General features: G+C 36.8%; 2 protein-coding genes across 3 annotated transcripts in view; one reads left to right on the top strand and one right to left on the bottom strand.

Moving 5' to 3' along the window:
• Window positions 1–1,958: 1,958 nt before the first annotated feature.
• Window positions 1,959–2,501, bottom strand: LOC145681352 (uncharacterized). The gene has a single exon (XM_081753025.1). The coding sequence runs from the start codon at window positions 2,499–2,501 to the stop codon at window positions 1,959–1,961; it is 543 nt and encodes a 180-aa protein (XP_081609151.1).
• Window positions 2,502–9,724: 7,223 nt separating this feature from the next.
• The window catches only part of LOC145684676 (cytosolic 10-formyltetrahydrofolate dehydrogenase), a 65,480-nt gene continuing 55,015 nt past the window's right edge, over window positions 9,725–20,189 (top strand). The window contains exons 1-2 of one of the 2 annotated variants that reach the window (XM_081757063.1): window positions 9,725–10,240; window positions 19,848–19,989. In XM_081757063.1, the coding sequence (XP_081613189.1) occupies window positions 10,184–10,240; window positions 19,848–19,989 (199 nt within the window). In that variant the 5' untranslated portion in view covers window positions 9,725–10,183. The remainder of the gene's footprint in view (window positions 10,241–19,847; window positions 19,990–20,189) is intronic. The other variant, XM_081757068.1, reaches the window with a different exon arrangement.

Genomic DNA, 20,189 nt, shown 5'->3' with positions numbered 1-20,189 from the left:
CTCTATAATATCGTTAAATTATTATTTACGAAACATCGCAAGGGGTAGTTCATTCTTGGGGACGAATTTCTTTTCAGACCACTTTCTTAAAATGACTCAGGCGATTTTGGTCATATTTCTTAAAGAATATATCATTATTATTCTTAATGTTATATAAATCACTTCCATGAGAATATTCACATTGTCCATGAGAATATTCAGTCTTAGAGTGAGATTTTTTTACTATTTTGTATAACACCATTCATACGATTCTGTTATTATTTTAAAAACAATAACAATAATATAATGTTAATAACCCTAATATATGGCGTAAGCTACGAAAAATAGTTTTAGTGGTAGGCCTATTTCGCGTCGAAATTCACGGTGAGAATTATACGGAGAAATGATTTCAATTGAAAACATTTGGCAGGACCTTAAGGCACTGTTTTTGTTAACAGGATTTATTTGTTAGTATACTAACAATCATTAAAATAGGTTTTGAGTTAAGAATCCTCTCATGCACTGGTGCTATTCTAATCTTTCAATAACCGGTTCTCTCTCTCCGGTGTCCCACCAGGAAAGTGCCATATTTTGAGGAATGATAGTATTGGTTATGACAAGCAATCGATCGAGATATCGATGAAAAGCCACTTTTATTTTGAACACATTGCTTCAAAGGTACATATTTCGAGAACTAATGAAGACATTGGAGTCATTCGAATACGTGTTGCACATATATAGCACACGTAATAGGTATTAGCGGCCGTTCGCATATTATCTAACGCTATTTTTGATCTATTTTAACCCTCCATCTCCTTTGTCACATTTCGCAGTAATACAAGGCTGAACACCCTCCCCTTTTATTACGTAACACTTTTTGTTTTTTGTTTTCTTCATCATCAATTTTGCTTATTTTGTGAGTTATCTCAATAAAAAATATTTTTAATGGCAGAATTTTTCATTACAAATGCTTGTATTTTGAATATATTTGTAGTGTTTTTTAGCCAACAAATCAAAGTATTAGAAAATGATAGTAAGGGAGGGGGCCCAAATTTCGTCCCCTAGTCATGTTTTCGTACCTTGAGGCTGCAGGATATAGGTAGGTTAGGAGAGCCAAACTTGCACATTATCTATAGTGACTATTCCTTTATTGGGTAGCCAAGATGAGTTGCGTGTATCAGCATTTAGTTTTATTTTTAAAATATGATTTCAAAAGTATTGCAATTTGTCCAAAAACAAAAACGTGGTCCTAATTCCGTCCCCCATTAAAATTTCAAAAGAAAGTACAATGTTAAGGTTTCTTTCGTAATAAGCAGTTGTATTTAACTAGTTACAAAAAAATAGGCAGAAAAGTGAACATGTGTAGATTACTATGATGATGTACTTTTAACTTTTACGTGTAACGAAGCAAACTACAAATAAATGAACTAAGGAAAATACAAGTTAAACAAGTGCAAATAAAATTATAGAAAAACTGGTTATCAGGATAAGATGAGGATTTAACCATTTAAACAATCCCGGCAAATGAATGTAGCACGGCGTTCAGCACCACAACAAGCTTCATAAAGCCATGTAAGGCATTGCGAGCAGCGGATCCACGTTTCACCATGTCTATCTGTAGAATATTTCCCCCCCACAAATTGTACATTGAGCATCAGCATCATCCTCACTAAAGCTGTCAGACAAGTCGGCATATGGAATGTCAAAGCTGGAGTCACTGTCGCTTGTCGTGTCTTCTTTGGCTTTGCGGAAGGATGGTTTCCCGCACTTTTGTTTGGCACTAGTAGGTTGAACACGTGTCTTCGAATGTCTCGAGCGATTTTTTGCCATATATTCTTCAATCTTTCTCTTATGGGGCGAGCTGGTGATAGTTGCTGCACCTCGTCTCGTAGATGTTGATGGTTGGATCACTGGAACTTCCTAATGTTTTGAGGAGTAACTGCTGGCTGCTGGTTTTGAAACTGCTTGCTGGTGGATGCTTAGTCAGAAGGACGGATCATACCATCGGGATTATTAGTTCCATCCTGATGTTTGGTGTCAGACTGTGGATGGCCAAGAAAATCCGCTTCACTATAAATATTCGGATTGTATGGAATAATGCCCGTTTTGCGAAATCCGTTGACAGCTGTTTGTACGACTGCAGCACGCTCATATGCTTCACGGAACAAATCAGCTACCTGAAGATTGCCAACTGTGCGACCAGAATGGTTACTCAACCAACTTTCAATGGCTTGACCATAATACGTCTTAAATGGAAACATGAAAGCAACATCAAGCGGTTGCAGTTTCGATGTAGAATGAGGAGGCAAGCAAACTATTGACACTCCATGTTCGCGAGCAGCATCTATTACATTGATGTTACGCATGTGCGAATAATGTCCGTCTACAATTAACACAACGGGGTCTTCGTTTGAAGGTTTTGTGATCAACATGAAATGTTGAAACCACTTCTCAAACAGATCGGCCGTTATCCATCCAGACGGGTGAAGCGCTCCGATACTTCCTGGTGGTGCCCCATCCATCAGTTCACTTTTTATTAGTTGTCTTGGGTAAATCATCATGGGGGGCATAAGTTGCCCAGCAGCAGACATGCACATCACCACAGTGATTAACGAACTGCGCTCAGCAGAGGACACTTTTGCACCTCGCGTTTTCCTTTCATGGCCACAATTCGCGCAGCTTTGTGTTGCACGATCGAAATGCCCGTCTCATCAACGTTGAACACTTTGACCGGGTTAAATTGCACTTTTTCCAGTTCTGGCTTTAACAGAGAAAAAAACTGTTCAACACTTTGAGGGGTGAACCCTTGAATCCGAGCAAGAGATTGAGGTTTTTGAATTGAGATTTCAGGATGTCTTTTGAAGAATAGACACATCCACTTACGTCCAGCTGTTTTATTTTCTACTGAAAACGGTTGTGGAATATTGTTCCGAATAGCAAGTTGATAGGCCATGCAGTAAATCTTTCAGTGTTACACCGTAAAAGTGCTTCTCCATGACCATGTAGTATTCAACAAGTTGTCTCTCCAAGTCGGGGGTCAGCTCTGGTTTCCTGCCAATTGTCTTCGCTACCAACTCTTCTCCACTTAAATGTCCACCTTTCTTCACATAATCTTTCAATGTCGCCCTAGGAACATTATACATCTTACTGGCTGCTTTGTATCCCAACTCTTTCTTCCGCACTGCAGCAATCGCAGTCCTCATAGCATCTTTATTCCATTGTTTCCGGGGACCCATCTGAAACAAATGGAATGCATGTGTGAGTTCCTAATTTCGTCCCCTGGAAATAAGGGGACGAAATTCGGAACATACAGGGGGACGAAATTAGGAACAACTTTCACACTCACATGGCTCTTCCTACCTTCCCAACAAAAATATCTTGTGACACTTAAACCCATACAAATATTGCTATTGTCATCTACTTACACCACTGACATGTGGACAGTACCAAACCAATACTTCCAACAAATACAATAGAATAATATGAACAATACTGCAAGAACTCACCATCGCAAAAATCACACGTTTCCTCGTCAAACAACAGCACACGCGTCCTTGACCGCTACACTCTCACAACTGCCCCCGCTTGCCTTCCCCTGCACAAATGTTGTTGCACCGACAGAGCTCCTACCATCAACAACATGAAACTGAAGGGGACGAAATTAGGCACGTGGACGAAATTTGGGCCCCCTACCTTACCGTAATAATATTTTAACCCCATAATGTTGGTTAATTAACCAGTCTTAATTCTTCGAAATTCCATACTGTCGTTTTCCCAAGGAGATCGCACCCAACCTCTTAGGTCACCGATGATTGGCAAGGAGGAAGTGCTGCAGGAATATACAGGTGAAACAAGCTCTAGAGAATTGACATTGATCTATTTTTCTGGAATCCAGGATGCTTCCATATTTGAAGTTTCCCAGTGTCGATGATAGAAAGTTCTGTTCTTCGTAGATCACAGATTCGACGTGGATGCTCACGTGAAGGAGCAGGGACATCTCGTTTGTGAACAAGCGTTCGGCCATCTTCTTTGGACTCCGATTTACCCCATTCAGGCACGTAGCCAGGATTTCGTAATAGGGGGGTTCCGAGACATGAAATACTGTGGTTATCACACCAGAGTTCGATTATTCTAAACTATTTTACTGGTAACATATATTGGTTCGTTTAGTCAGGATTTCGTGATGGGGAGGGGGGAAGTTTGATATAAAATATTGTGGTTATCACACCAGGGGCTTGATCAATTTAAACTATTTTACTAGCAACATATATTGGTTTGTTAAGAGTTTAAAATTAGGACATATTAGCAAGGGCGCCGATTTCTCTGTAAATTTCGGGGGCTCTATTCAGATTCAGGAGGCATATATGAGGATTTTAAGACAAATTGCATTCAAATATGCCAATATATTGTAGGCCCTATATTTATAAATACAACAAGGGGGCCCACATGACCCTTGGGGACCGGCCCCCAGGATCGGCGCCCATGCATGTTAGTAAGTATTTTAGTAACAAACTATGAAGAAATCTCGAATAAAAGAATATTTATAAAAATATGTTTTTTAAAAATTACAATATCTACGTTCCTTCTTCTGTTCATCCAAATATGACAATTTTCCTTTCACTATGACCTCAACTATTTAAAAAAAAGTACGTATCCAATAATGTCTTGTAAAATATTTTATATCTGCGTTCCTTTCTCTTTTGAATCAAATGTTAACAGGACTTGCTTTCCACATAACTTTTTTGTTTTTATTATTCCGTCAATTACTGTCTGTTCCAAATGTCAAGTTAAAGGAGCAGTATAAAACCGTTTCTGAAATAACATGTTAGTACAGGGAAGTGATGATAAAAATTTATATTTATTTTAGCTTTATTTTTATCTTTATTTTTAACGCTGATTCTTCCTATTTCTTGTTTCTTTTTGTTTCGTCCTTCCTTATTTTTTTTATTTCTGGTCTCGAAGGGGGGGGGGTCCGAACCCCCCGGACCCACCCCTTGGCTACGTGCCTGCCCCATTTCAAATTCTTCTTGACCTAAATCAGTGCCAGAATGCGAATAAATTCGATTTTTCTTGCATAATTCAAATATAAAGATTTAAAAAAAATATTAGTATGAGATAAATATTCAACAAATTCGATTTATAATATCTTATTTTCTCGGATCGTTCTGTCGCGGAAAATATTATTTCATGAAAAAGAGTTTCTTCTGTTTCACATGCAAAATCCCTTGGATGAAAAGAGTGGGTAATGATTCAAATCAAAAGTTTTAAATCTATTCTCAGAAATAGTGATACTAGGTATAGTGGGAACGCAAGTCACAAAACAGAGCTTTATTGTATTTTAATACACCTACAGGCAGGGTTCGTTACCAGTCATGCTGGTGTCTAGTAGCGTCTTCAAATCCCTTCTTCATGATTCAATTTATAGAGACTGTATGTTCTCAATTTTCTAAACTAATATAAATATTTATTTACTAAAATGAAAAGAACTGAATAAAATTATTTTTTAAAAAAAAGATTGCATATAAACCTGAGAATGAATATAAAGATTACAGAAAAACACGTTACGTAACGAAGACGTTAACCCCTTCCTCCCTCGTGTCATACTTTGTAACGCAAGATCAAACTCCTACTCCTCTATCCCTTTGCCACGTTAAGTAATATGTGGACGTCTAGGGTTGCCAGATTTTGTAAACGAAAAACCGGGACACCAATCTCCGGCTATATAGGGGCTATAAGGTCAGGATTTCTAATCATTTAGTCAGAATCAAGTAATTACTTGTCTTTTCCAGATACTACTCACAATTTTACAGTTCCTTCTATACACAGTTAGGCTAACACAAATGAAGCCTCACAATGCTTGTATAAATAATGTGAAAAGATAATATAAATAGAGCTGCCTGGCGTCCCTTTTTCCGAATTCCGATTTTTTGTGTTTAATAGGTTTAAATATTTCGCCAATTACGACACACCCTCCCATTTGTGATTGAAGAGATACTTTTTTCTTTGTTGCGTCATCAACTGTCAGAAACGCTACCTAAAAGAAATGCAAATTTAGCATTTAGCAAGAAAAAAATATATAGTCACACTAAATTCAGAACTGGTCCAGACATATTTTTCGGGTGCGTGAAGTTGCTCTCGATAAAGGATTGCGATTGCGAATACTATCAAGAATTAGTGCTTAATTTGAGCCATAATATTTAGAATTGTGCTCCATTAACAACCCCACCATTATTGTTGAATTTCTTTGTTGTTAATGCAGCGTAAATTCTAAATTTTACGGCACAAATTAAGCACTAATTCGTGAAAGTAATCGTAATCCTTTATAGAGAGCAACTTCACAGACCCGTTCTTTTCTATTGACCATTTCAGGATCTTGGGTTTTTGGGGTATTTTTTACACTTTCAGTCAAGCAGCTACTGCATCGTCACTATTTATTCTAGGATCATGGTTTATACCTCATTCTCTTCAGAATAGAGCAGGTTTTCAAATGGTACCACTTACATGTCCATACCATATACCAGGAGAGAGAAAATGTGAGGTCAAAGGAAAAATTTCTGGAAATTTTTTCATACTTTGGGCCCCTCTGGAACGGCCCTGTCTGAACGTAAATATCTAAAAAAAAAAAAAAAAAATCTGATAAATACTACTCGGTAGACTGAATGTGTGTGCCAAATTTCAAGTTTCTATCTTGAATAGTAAGGACGGGAGAAATTTTATCAAAAATCCCCACAATACCCAAGATTACCGCAAAAGATCCTGATCTCATGTAAAAAATTTCCTGAGAAATCCCTATTTACCCTAGGATTATAATCCGCCAGCCCCTCCTGTTTTAACGCAGAGATCTAAAAAAAAATCTGGTAAATACTACTCTGTGGACTTAATGTTTGTGCAAAATTTCAATCTTCTAGGTGCAAAGGTAAGCCCGCCAAAAAATATATATATACCGACAATACCCCATATTCCCATATACAGAAGGATATTTTGTAAAAATTCCCTGAGGCATCCCTAATTACCCTAGGATCATGGTTCGCACATCATTCTCTTCAGGATAGAACTGCCTTTCAGACGGTACCATTTACGTGTCTCCACCATGTATCTGAGGCGGTAAAAAAATTGGTAATTTTTTTTTTTTTTTTTACCTTTTTGCCCCTCTCGACCACCGTTCTGCTACCGCAGAAATTTGAGAAAAATCTGGTAAATACTACTCGGTGGACTGAATATTTGTACAAAATTTCAATCTTCTAGGATCAAAAATAAGCCCGACAAAAAATAATGAACATAGGCCTAATAAAAGAAAATATATTGTTTAAAGTTATGACGTCATCACCTCCTATGTCTCGACCTAGGAAGGTGGGAAATCATACGTAACGTGTTCTACAATGCCTCTGGACTTGAAAAGAAGAAAAAAACCGGGACTAAAAAGCTCAAATAGGAGAGTTATAACGTAATGTACCATAAACACCCGTATGGTACAAATTGTACCATAAGATCCCGAAAGGGTTGAAAGTGATATTCAAGAAATTATTCCCCTTCTTGAATATTTTTTAAAATTCTTTTTTTTTTTCCTCTGGAAGCTAAATAACCGATAGGACGAAACAATAAGTGTGATTTTCAAACTCCTTTTTGTTTGTTTAGTAAAATTAATTGGCTACATAAATCTTCCGAAAACCTTCCGTTTTTAAGTAAGACGTACTAGTCCTTGCTAGTTGAATTTTTATCAATCCAAAAACCGAAAACCAGGCCAAACAGGCGTCTCGAAAGCCAGCTTCGGGACAGTTAATTCTTTAATTGAAAACCGGGACTGTCCCGGAAAACCCAGTATACTTACAGATCCCAGTATCGTGGTCAAAATCACGGAATTCATATTCAAATTTCCATCTGCTCATTCAGATTTCTGTCTGCCAATTGAATTGAAACAATTGAAAGTTGTTTTTCACTACAATACAAGCGAGCGGGAAAAGTACAGAGGTGTTTTCACTAATTTAATAGGTTTCTTTCTTTGACTCTTGGTTAGGTCATACTACCAACCAGTGGTGCTATTCAGCCGGTTCGCACCGTTTCGCTAGAACCGGTTGTTAAAATATTTCCAGTTCGCAGAACCGTTTGTCATACCCAGACATGATAGTAAATTTTATCCTGTTATACCCAAGATCAGTAAATTTTAGTTTAAGTATATTTGTTTTTAGAAATCCTTACAGCTACAAGGTTAAACATATGCCGCCTTAGGCAGTCATTTTGACATTTGATTAGCGTCATACTACTGCAGGAAACACATCTTAGTCGAACTCTTTAGTATTGCACTAATCACATTTGAGAACGACCCTCCATAAGGCCTATGATCTCTCAGAACAAGGTATAAGCGTTTATTTTTTAATCTCAAATGCTCAGATATCAAGAATGAGAACTGGGATCACATGAATGTTGGTAACGGTTATTTATATTTGAAACCATATTTATCATTATCGGCAACTGTTGATCAATTCCTGAATTAAGATGTTTTCAATCCTTTTGGACAAGCATCTATATTGGATTAGTTTTTTTCCAAGATATTCGCAGTGCTACAGAGGCGGAAACAGGGGGGGGGGGGGAATCGTCCCTCACCCAGAAGAGGAAATTTTCTCATTTTATATATAAGTAAATATAAGTAAAACCCGTCCCAGAGTTTGGAGCTCTTAAAAGTATCTCCAAGTGGCAATATTACAACTCTCCGGCCCCTCCAAAAGTCCGACCCCAAAGAGTATAACACGTAAAAAGGAACATCTAGGACTTCATTCTGTACCGGATGACACAAATTTTGCGGAATGTAAAGTAAAATTTGTAAAATTACTCATAGGCCTACCTTAATGCTGATTGTAGCATATTCAATCGCGTATTGTGATGCGTTGACACAAACCATTACGAAAAAGGGCCCATGATAATCATAATATGGGATTTATTGGAATATTTCAGACCATATGCAGGGTCATTAGTGCCATGTGTCAATTATGAGTTCAACTGTTACCTACAGTAGTCAGGTATTTAGGATAACGCTAATCATACATCAAAACGACTCTGCATAAGGCCCTTCGAGTTTATCCTGGGGTCTCGTTACATACATATTTGAGTCAACGCAATGCTAAGTTTGTGATGTAGTTTGCAATAATCTTCATAGCAATTGTAATTGGTTTTGCGCTCTTTCGCGATTCGAAAATTTTGCGAAGACTGATAAGACTGATACGTAATGAGGCCCGTAATCTGCTGATATAAACCTTAATTAAAATTTTCTTTACATTTGCATTTCTAATTCACTATATTCCTCCCCAGATAATTTCCACTAATAAAATCTCAGCAGGGTCAACATCTATTTTCTTAATTAAATGTTTCATGTAGTCGTTTACTTATGTCTCGTACTTTATTTTTTTTTCTGACAGTCAAAAATATTTTTGAAGTTGTACAGCGAAAAAGAAAAGATAAAACAAGAATCCTTGTAAAGCCTTATATCAACATTATGCACTACCTTGATAATATTTGAATAAAGGAAGCAGGCTAGTAATCATCTTCAATGATATATATTATTGCTTGATCCTTCAGCAAGAAAGTAATATTGCTAGAATTGTTTTGTAGTACATGTAATTGAAGTTCAACCACAGACAAAACATTATGGTTCAACATTACCAAATACATACAAATACAAATACAAATACTAAACTTCGAGACTAGCACGACGAGACTGGCAAACTTTAGCGAACACTTGCGCCACGAAAACACCTGTTCACTTCATGTGCGTTAAAACGCAGGACACGTGCGTACATGGTGACTTGTGAGATCGTTATAGTATGACGTTTGGCAGACGATTTGTAATATTTTTGCGAGCGTGAATAAGCTATTTAAGGTCATACTGAGTGTGTGAATCGCCGCATGAGATAACTATATTATTACTAGTTTTCACTTATCTATCAAAGCAGAAATTTCCAGTTTAAGTCAGTTCGAACTTTAATTTATCTATGTATGATAAACCGAAGATCTTATAAATTATCTTGTACTACATAAATATGTAAACAATAATACTGTTTTATCAACTCATAATATACAGGATATAGGCAGTTTTTGAATTCAACTTTGCACGTCATCAACTCTGTTATTCTTCAGACGAAGTTTAAGAAGAATCGTCGCCGTATGTAGCGCAGAAGTCTCGAAGAAGTGGAAATTGAATCTACCATAAAATATGCTGTACAAGACCCAGTTATTTATTTGCTCCAAAAGGCGATTTTCTACATCTCAGGTAAAATCATAAATTGATACATAATGTTTTGTTTTGTTCAGAGTAAAAACATACAACTGAACCGGAGATCAAACATATGTGTAGTTAACAGTGCCGGTCTTTATTTTACACTACCGAGACGTTATCTTCCATATGAAAATTCACTACGGATATAGTATACATGAAGCTGCATCAGTTCCCGAAGGAGCAGGATGCTCATACTTTTAGGGATTATTCATTAAGTATGTACGAACTTACAAAGGGGGTAACAAAGCGACTTTTATTTACTTGTCGACTTGTACGAAAATAAAAAAGAACGTACCTGTACTTGATATCTGCAGGTAAAGTGCCCTTGTACTTTATCTATGACTATGTGTGTGTGTGGTGGGGGGAATTTAACGCATATCGCATGTCTTGTGTACATAAATACTTCTTACTATTACACTACGTAGAAAATTTATGGTATTTCATGTAGAAGTGGTAATAGAACACAAGAAACGCAGATCAGGAGGTTCTCATGTATACTATTATCGCCTAAACTTCGCAGACCTTAAGGTAAGCCTACCTTATTCCTATACCCTTTTAAACCGATTCTACTTGTCGATCAGCGGCCAAAGCGTGTATTGTGGAGTTTACCCACTCATTTTTCAAGTAGTCACGCTATACACAAGTGCCAATGTTAAATCGAAATATGGTTGCAGCCCTAGTCCTGCTTTAATGTAATTAAATTGGAACAATTTAGTTTTTAAGTTGCAATCTAATTACATTAAGTTTTAAATCTATAAATTGCTGCACGTATCAGAAAGGGAGCGCAGGTACAAACACATATTATCGCAAATGTTAAATAGGAATTAGCATTACTCAGACTGAGGGGTTTCCTTCTATAATAAGGTTTGCTTTATGTTATGACTAGAAATAAATTTTCTTTGTGTCTATTATGGTTTATGACAAACACAGTATTATTTGTTCAGCCATTAACTGTACCAGTAAAACCGAAATTAAATTAGCTCCTAATGTCAAAATTTATATATCGTTACTTCAGTAGACGGTTCTACCAAATTTTGACACATTTCTTGCATTTTCCGGTTTCTTTTTACAGTGTGTGTGCACTAAATGATGAGCTATTGCATAAACCACGAACCGACTTGTGTTAGGTGGCCACTAAAAAGCAAGAATTCTAACCGAGTTGCGGCAGGAACGCAGCAGTGGGCCCCGAGCGGTAGCGAATTGATGCGTCCGTAGGGAACAGACGCATCAAGGACGGGGTTTGCGCATAAACTAGGGAATAGTGGAAAAATACTTAAAATATTCGTAATAACAGTCTGCTCGAGTGAACTCAATCTTGGATATGGTAAAATACACCAATGTATTGCAAATGCCAATATTTTATCCACAGTTAATTTCTATCTTTCAAAAAGAAAATAGTACTTTTCACAGCTGGTACACGAGTGTTACGCTATTTTCCCTTGTTACCTTTGCGAAAGAAAAATTGTATGTGTTGCTTCTGCTCTGAATTTTTAATTCTTTTCCACATTTTGCACAGTTGATTTTACGATTCATCATACCATGACAAGTGTTGTAAAGGCCTGGGAAAAAACGGAAATTTTGGGTAAAAAACCTGTTTTTTACCGTCTTTTCCTGAGCTTGGATAAAAACGGAAAAATTGGGAAAAATTGAAATTTTCGAATATTTTACTACATTATGCTTTTAAAATGAAAACTAATTTACAGTTGAGATCATTACTTAGTTACGTTTCTTGTATTAGAATAGGGAAATTTTGTGGCAACAAATATATTTGTACCACTCCTTTAAAGTTAGCACCGTGATAGAATGAAGTTATGGCTACAAATATTCTAAAATATATTAGTTAGATTAATTAATATAGACGCATTAATTATATTAAGTAATCTTGTAAAGTTACCGTGTTAAATAACAGGGCCAGAATCATTTTAGTTAATACCAGTGTGTTAAAATCAAATATATATTTTATGGAGATGTGTATTGTCCTTGTGCTGTGTGAAATTTCCGGAAATTTTGAATCCATTAGAAAAAAACTTTCGTTCGGAAATATTGGCAAAACCCAGAAAATATAATTTAAAAACTATTTCTTCGTCTGATACTACTCTTATTTGCTGTAACGTGTCTGCAGCATGTATATATATAACGTATTTCGCTAGCAGGAAAAATACTTAAAGCAACAGCTTTTAATTTTTAGTTTTCTGATTTCTGATTTTAAAAACCCTCATTATTATTTGTAATTGAATTTTTCGAACAACTCAAAAAGAGAGATGATCTTATTTACGTACAAACACACATACACCGCACAAGTGCGTAAATTTGAGCACCGACAAATATATTGAAGAATTTAGCATGTGAAATTTCCGTTTGTTATTACTAAAGACTAACTGGATACCCGTTCTTCGCGCGGGAAAGATACGTTTAATTTTGGTTATAAATGGCACAAAAACTGTCACCAATGAACTTAGGGACACCAGAAACTTTGAATTCGACACTAGTATCAGTCATTTTCAATTACTTTTACATGTCACTTCCCCCCTTTAGGAGTAAGAAATGTGGGCTGAATTTGAATTTAAACGGCATAGGAAGTGTCATTGTTCATTTCAGCCACCCAGACAACTATGGATTCGACACTAATGTAATCCATTTTCGATCATTTTTATATATCTACCCCTTCTCCTTCCTCCAAGTTGCGGCGATGAATTTGGATTTAAACAGCATCGGAAGTGTTACTATTCATTTCAGCGCCCCCAAAAACTATGGATTCGACACTAATATTGGTCATTTTCGAGCGTATTTATATATCTCCCCGTCCCCAAGTTACGTGGATGAATTTGGATTTAAACAGCATCGGAAATGTCACTGCTCATCACAGCAACCCCAAAAACTATGGATTCGACACTTCCCAGGTCACAGCGCTGAATTTGGATTTGAACTGTATTAGAAGTGTCACTGTTAATCTCAGCGACCCCGAAAACTATGGATTCGATACTGATATCGGCTAATTTCAATATATATATATATATCCCCTTCTCTCTCCCCTAAGTTGCTGGCCTGAATTTTTATTTGAACAGCATCGAAAGTGTTACTATTCATCTCAGCACCCACGAAAACTATGGATTAGACACTAATATAGGATAGTTTTGATCATTTTAGGTATCTCTCCTCTCCTTCCCCCAAGTTGCAGTGCTGAATTTGAATTTAAGCTTTATCGGAAATGTTACTGTTCATCTCAGCAACTCCGAAAACTATCGAGACCAAGATCGGTAATTTTCAATACATATCCGCACTTCCTTCGTCCAAATTGCACTTTCAAAGTGAAATGGTAAAATCCATCCCAGGCCCGAACCTCATCTATGTTGAAAATTTTCATCGAGATCAGTCTGGTGATTCAAGAGCTGTAAAGTTACAAATATAGTCACTTTCATTTTTATATATGTAGATAATTTGTCGCACTAGAAAACAAGTATTTGTTTACATACAAAATTTTGTACATAAAGTTTATATTAAAGTCTGTATTTGAATATTAAATAATAGTAATTATATGTCTTAGTGCATCAGTATTAGTGAAATTTGTCTACTGCTCTTTCCCTTTAGAAGTAATTTGGTTAAAATTAACAATATTTCATCAAATCAAAGAGTACATTAAGAAATCAGTTTCATTCAAGAGCCTTATTTGTTGCAACAGAAACGCTTCATGATGGTAGATCTGTATGCAATTGTAAAAGTTCTGTAATTAATGCAGAACCAGGAGTTAATGACTAAAAGGCGCATAATGGAGATGAGTGCAGACTATTAATTTTCAAGAATAATTACAACAGTTTTATTTTCGAATGCTTCCTTTTTAAATATTCACAATATTGAAATTTTTCAATCTACATTTTTCACGGTTCGAAAAAAAAAAAGGTTCCATTACTAGTAAAACTAACGTAATACAAAGATTTTTGTTATTTTCCCATTTTTTCGGAAATTAACCGGATTTTTTTTTAACCAGCCGGTTCAAAATTTCCGGAAATTTTACAACACTAACCATGACGCTGCAGAAACTTTATAATATGACACTCTTTATTATACAATTCCTTGTAATAAACCGTATGTTTGCATTACGTCCATCGCACGCGTTCATGACTAATGTATGAACTGGAAATTCCCGCTGGTTACTTCTACCCTATTTGCATTCCTGTATTCTTCCGTTTCAGTAAATAGTTACAGATACAATACTATCATTGCCATTCAAAATCTATTTCAATATGCTCTGCAATGACAGAAATCTCATTCCTTCACGAAAAACGTTTCACATATTTTACCTATAAATTTTGTTTTTGGTAAGACCGTCTGTTCGAGTGAACCCTTTATATTCTGTGACGTCTTTACAGATCTCTCCTTCTCCGTGCACGATGATAGTAACCTGGCCTAATACATATATATTAGTCTATTCATGTAGTGGATATGCAGACGGCCATATTATGTCTGTATAATGTTTTGTGATAATAAAATTCGCCTTCTAATACCTTAACAACTCAGGTTAGTGTCTTCATACGTTTAATAGTAATGCGTTCACAAATACTTTTGTGGTCAACGGGAAGTGTCGAAGATGCAGAAAATGATATCGAATGTAGGCACAAAGTGTTATTATAGAGTACCGAAGTTGAAGGGGCGGGCGTTATGTGACTCCAGGGTGTCTATCGGTTTCGAAAGTCATGAAAAAGTCACGAAATTAGAAAATGATTATGAAAGTCAAGAAACTTAGCTTTTGGGGTCACGATTTTTTAAAATCAGTACAAATATAAGTACAGACTGAAAAATTTTGTTGTGTAAAACGTCAAAATTCACCACCAAAAATGTCTGTGGTCGGCATTTGACGCTACCAAACTGCAAACAAAGCACGCTTCAATCACGTGCATGAAAATTCGGCCTAATTCGCACCCAAATTCGCTCTTGAGAATGTTACAAAATTGTATGGTTTGGTAAAGAAGAGGTCACGAAAAAGTCACGAAATTTCATTTTGGAATTTTCGTAGACACTCTGGACTCGCTATTACCACAGAAAGAAGAACGTTTAACTTTATCGTATGCTGTTACTTTCAGTACATTTCGTAAGTGTGCAGCGAATGTAGTTGTTCGTGATAAATGCTCCAGTATCATCCGTATAGCACTTGAAAGTTTATTAAATAAGCAAATCGTTACTTCTCCGAAAAAAGAATTCAGCCTCATGAGTTGTATTCTGATATATCATGTGTCCCGCCGAACAGATATAATCCCTTGGAAGTGTGTAACAAATCGAATTTGCTGGTGTTGTTTACCATTAATATTCTTCTTACTGTTTAGTTTATTTCTGTTTCGTTTCCTTTTAAATGCAGTTTCGTTTGAGGTTAGTTTCTAGTTACGGTGCTCAGTTGTTTCGACTGCAACACTGTCTGTGTACCAAAGGCGGAAAGAGAAAAATAAGGAAAGAGGGGTTAACTGTACAATGTCCGCTCCAGCTGGTATACTCACTCAGAAACGAGAAGTTACACTCTATTAATTTTATGAAAATGTATAAAACTTTCCTGATCTTAAGCTAACCCGTTGCTACCACTACTTTAGTCTACTATACCCATTTAAAGCAGCTCCAGTTATCGATGTGCAATTGGAGTGTGTATTGTAAAGTTTAACCGAAAATAAGGAAGTTCAAAGAAATCTTTGGTAATATCTGAGTAGTTTTATACTTTAAAAATTTCTTAGATATTTTATTTTTTTATATTAAATATGCGTAAAAATTTAATAAAATTCTATATACGCATAGAAGGTGAAGAAAAAACCCATTAGGAGTCAGTATTAAATGTTAATTATGCCATTTAAGTGAAAGTATTAGGATTGAATTTTGAATTAATCCCTGTTAAGTGATAGTCGTTAATTTATTTCAGTCTCAAACAATATTTCTTAAGCATTAAGAAAAAAAAGTACAGCAACGTTTATCAACATGGCATTTTTTTTTTTTTTTTTTTTTTTTTTACGAGGGTTATTGATATTTGGCAGAGACATATTTTTAAACAATCGGGCGGTCCAGAACTAGCTTGCGGTACGAATATATATAAAATATGTAAATTCCGCTTCCGGAGAGAGGATCGGACTCCTCTAAATTCGCCCCTATTATCTCGGCGAATTCGTTCCTATTCAAACAGACTCTTCTTACACAAAAATTTTCGTCTTAAATGTCGAATGGTGATTTCCCCTCCTGAGCAATGGTTAAGCTCATCGCCTTGTATCCAAAGGGTTTCGAGTTCAAATCCCGGTGCGTACTAAAGTGATTACAAACCTACATTTACCTATAGGTCCCTAAGCACTGTTATTCAAACTTTATAGTCAGGGGGTCGCTAATAAGGTTCATGGAGGTCTCGAACACCGTTACTGCATACACACACCTAAAGTTATGTAACTTGCGCAACTCAGGAGGGCGACATTAAAATGTAGGGGGGGCTTTGTTCTTCCCCCCTCTTCTCAGATGCGGTGAATTCAACTATGAACCCTAGTTCCTACATCAAGACATCTTCACTCGATGGAAAGAAGTGGCAAAGACAAACCACCAAGCTTTACTTTGCTCAGGGCTTTGGACAGTTTATCCGTCATAATTACGTCGAAAGGAGAGAAAATTAGTTGTTAAAGAACTCTAAAACTAACACAGCGGAACATAAACTAAGTGAGGGCCGAAGCCAAAGAGATTTATTTTCTTCTGTGTTTAAATACATAAATTTCGCCTGAAGTTATGTAAAAAATGCAAAATTTTCAAGTTTCGGGGAAAGGATCGGATCCCCCCCCTAAATCGCCCACATTATCTGGGAACAGACAGACAGACTGACTCGCACTCAAACGAATTTTCGTCTTAAATGTCGAATATTTATTTCCCCTATGTTATGAAGAGAAGAAAGCAGGATTGTCCCGTTACCCGTTCAAAACTTAAAGAGACTAGGTCGAATAATATTTTATAAGCCTAGCGTAGAAGTTGACCTAGACTTCAGTCCAGTATGATTCGACTGCTCTAAAATTTGATACTTTATAGTTATACAGTCTGGCTGTTTTTTTCATTTCAAATTAATTTATTTCGAAATTTGATTTAAATCTACGATTTTTATTATAAAAAAATCAGATGTTTTAAGTCAGACTGATTTAAATCAGTCCACCCTGATTGCAAGATACGTTTTTACGAGGGCATTTCCAAAAGTGTCGGCCTGGCACTGAAATATCGCATGACTGGTAATAAGCCATTCCTGGCATATGGAAGAGGTAATGGATCAGTTGCAGTTGCGTAGCTGCTGAAGTTCGTTGGAGGCAGTTATTTGAAACAGTCTTTGTGCATTGAACTAGCATACTGTATAACAGTGCTCTAGTCCATACGGCTGTTTTTGCCAAGGCTACACTGAATGACTGGTTTCGAGGAGATTCATCACCCATCCTTGAGCTCAGATTTAGCATCATGGCCTTGGGAACAATAACTGTGTGGACTGAAATATTGCCATGCAGTTTGCGAGCTTAACGCAAAGCTACTGGTTCAAGTGACTGGATTCAACAAACTGACACAACTAGATAATTGAATTTAAGACATTATTTCTTCCATAAATGGTACTTTGTGCAGTGAACGGCTTATTATCAGTGGCGGGAAAATTTAGCGTCAAGCTGGAAACTTTTGGAAATAACCCCCGTATATGTACGAGGTGCTATCCAAGATTTCCGACCTTGATTCAAAAAACAAAAATATGTAGTAAGTTACCATAAAGTATAGTGGTCGCCATCATTCTCGAAGTAATCTTTTGCATGTATTCACATTTTTGTTGGGTGCCTAGCCATGTTGGTATCCCAGGCAATGAGATGGCTGACTGTGCAGCGAATGAAGCTTCTCTTACCGGACTGCCTACCAGTCACCCTCCCTAGCTCTGATCTTCGTTGTGTTGTCGACTGTCATCTTCTTTAGCGTTGGCAGACAGACTTGTATCAGCACCTGCATCCAAACTGCACGATGTCAAATCTCAGCTTGGGTTTAGGCCACAAATTTCTGTACTTCACAGCTAGAAGAGAGAAGATTGGCACGCTTACTTATCAGGCATAGTCATCTCACCCATGGCTATCTGTTGCCTGACCAGAATCCGCTTTCCTGTGCCCTTTGTGGTAATTGCTAACTATTCGCCATCTTATGGAGAATCTGCATTTTGCTCCTGAGCAAGCTCACCTTGGATTGCCTCCAGATCTGCCTACTTTGCTTGGTATAGTTCTAGAAGTTTTCTCATTCCTGCAACATGCCCAAGTCTTGACTGTTTTATGAGAGCTTTTTTCCCATTTTAATTCGTTTCTCATTTTATCTACTTCCTATCTGTGTTGTCCTGTTTGTTTCATTCTTATCATAGCATTTACTTTCTTTCTATCTTTTTTTCTATCCTGGACAATCATGTACACTACTAATTAAGGAAGGCCTCACGTGTGTTTACTTATTGCTGAGCTGCCGCGATAGAGATTATTAACATGTCTGTATGTTGTAACCAATGCTTGTGTGTGTGTGTTGAGTTTGCACATTACTTCAAGGCTATGACATTTTATCTTCTAAATGGAATTACCCTCTTTCTTATGGTATAACCTGCGCTCTGAATTTGTAATTTTCCTGCGATATTCTTTCTTGTTTTTGTAATGTGTCACGGGGGTGCTGTCGACGCACCCAACCATACCTTTTCAATCAATCAATCGGAGGTCAAGTCTGGCGAGTACACAGAAAAGTTACATTTAAGGTTAGGACCTAATGCTCAATAAGACTATCAGCTATTCGTGTTTGTAAATTGTTAGGAACCTGGAGGAAATTTAACTTCATAACTCACTCCAGAAAAATCGCATAGTCCGTAGGGGCCGCGGTGGCTAAGTAATAGAGCGTTCACCTCTGGTGCTTGGGGTCCCGGGTTCGATCCTCGCCCCCGCCAAGTGAACTTTGTGGTGGACAATCACTGTGTGCGTGGGTTTCCTTGGGGTTCTCCCGTTTCCTCTCACTTTCTTCATTCCACCATTTCATTCATTACTCATCATCACCATCTCCTTTAGCCTAACCGGCATAACCGTGGGACGTAAAACTCAAAGATTTCATTTCATTTCATTTCGCATAGTTCGTTGATAGCTCTAACCCTCAAGCATTAGCTGATTAATTTTAGCTGCACTTCCAGGCAGTTGTGGATATACGGTCATTTCTGTGTTCTCGTCTTCATCGACAGTTTCAACTGGTCTTGAAACGGAAATTCACTCGAACACTTGTATGCGACTCAGGATTATTCAGTAAACATTTATTGATTTGTATTTATGACCATTGTCAACAGCTAGGCTATATTAGATGAGACCTACAGTTTTGAGATCCAAACCAATGTAATGCGTCCCGTGTTCTTACACTGGGAAAAGTGAAATTTAAAAATATGCTTGTGCCCTTTAAGATCAAGTAGACGAATGATTACTGCAGAAGAACACAAAGCAGCAGTAGAGGCTTTTTATTAGTATTGAAAGCGGGTTTATTTTAAGCAAAGATTTTATTGCTTTTTAAATCATACTAGCATTTAGTGTAAAATACTAAATCCTCATAAGATATAAACGTTCTTTTTTTATTCCAGCGTTTGTTGAAGAAACTTAAAGTGGCCTTGATTGGACAAAGTACATTTGCAGCAGAAGTTTACAAACTATTGAAGAAAGATGGTCACAAGATTGTTGGAGTTTTCACAGTTCCAGATAAGGGAAATCGTGAAGATCCGTTGGGTAAGCTTATTAAATACTTTCTGTCGTTTAATTAAACGTTCATGTACTTAAATTTGCTATTACCGTGTGTATTAAATACATCTGTTTATCACAGAATGTTATGTATAGATTTCTACTCATATTTAATATTTACACTCATGAATAAGAAGTAACAATAACACCATTAAAACCCTTACCTTCACCAATCGCTGAAGAAGAAG

This window comes from Thermobia domestica, chromosome 1 (assembly GCF_964235325.1).
Source record: "Thermobia domestica chromosome 1, izTheDome1.hap1.1, whole genome shotgun sequence".
Lineage (NCBI taxonomy): Eukaryota > Metazoa > Arthropoda > Insecta > Zygentoma > Lepismatidae > Thermobia > Thermobia domestica.
Note: the sequence above shows the minus strand (reverse complement) of the source record. Positions and strands in the feature narration are given on the sequence as shown.

Excerpts from the sequence above, each read along its gene's own strand:
- LOC145681352 (XM_081753025.1), bottom strand. The coding sequence starts at position 2,501 with ATGGATGGGGCACCACCAGGAAGTATCGGAGCGCTTCACCCGTCTGGA.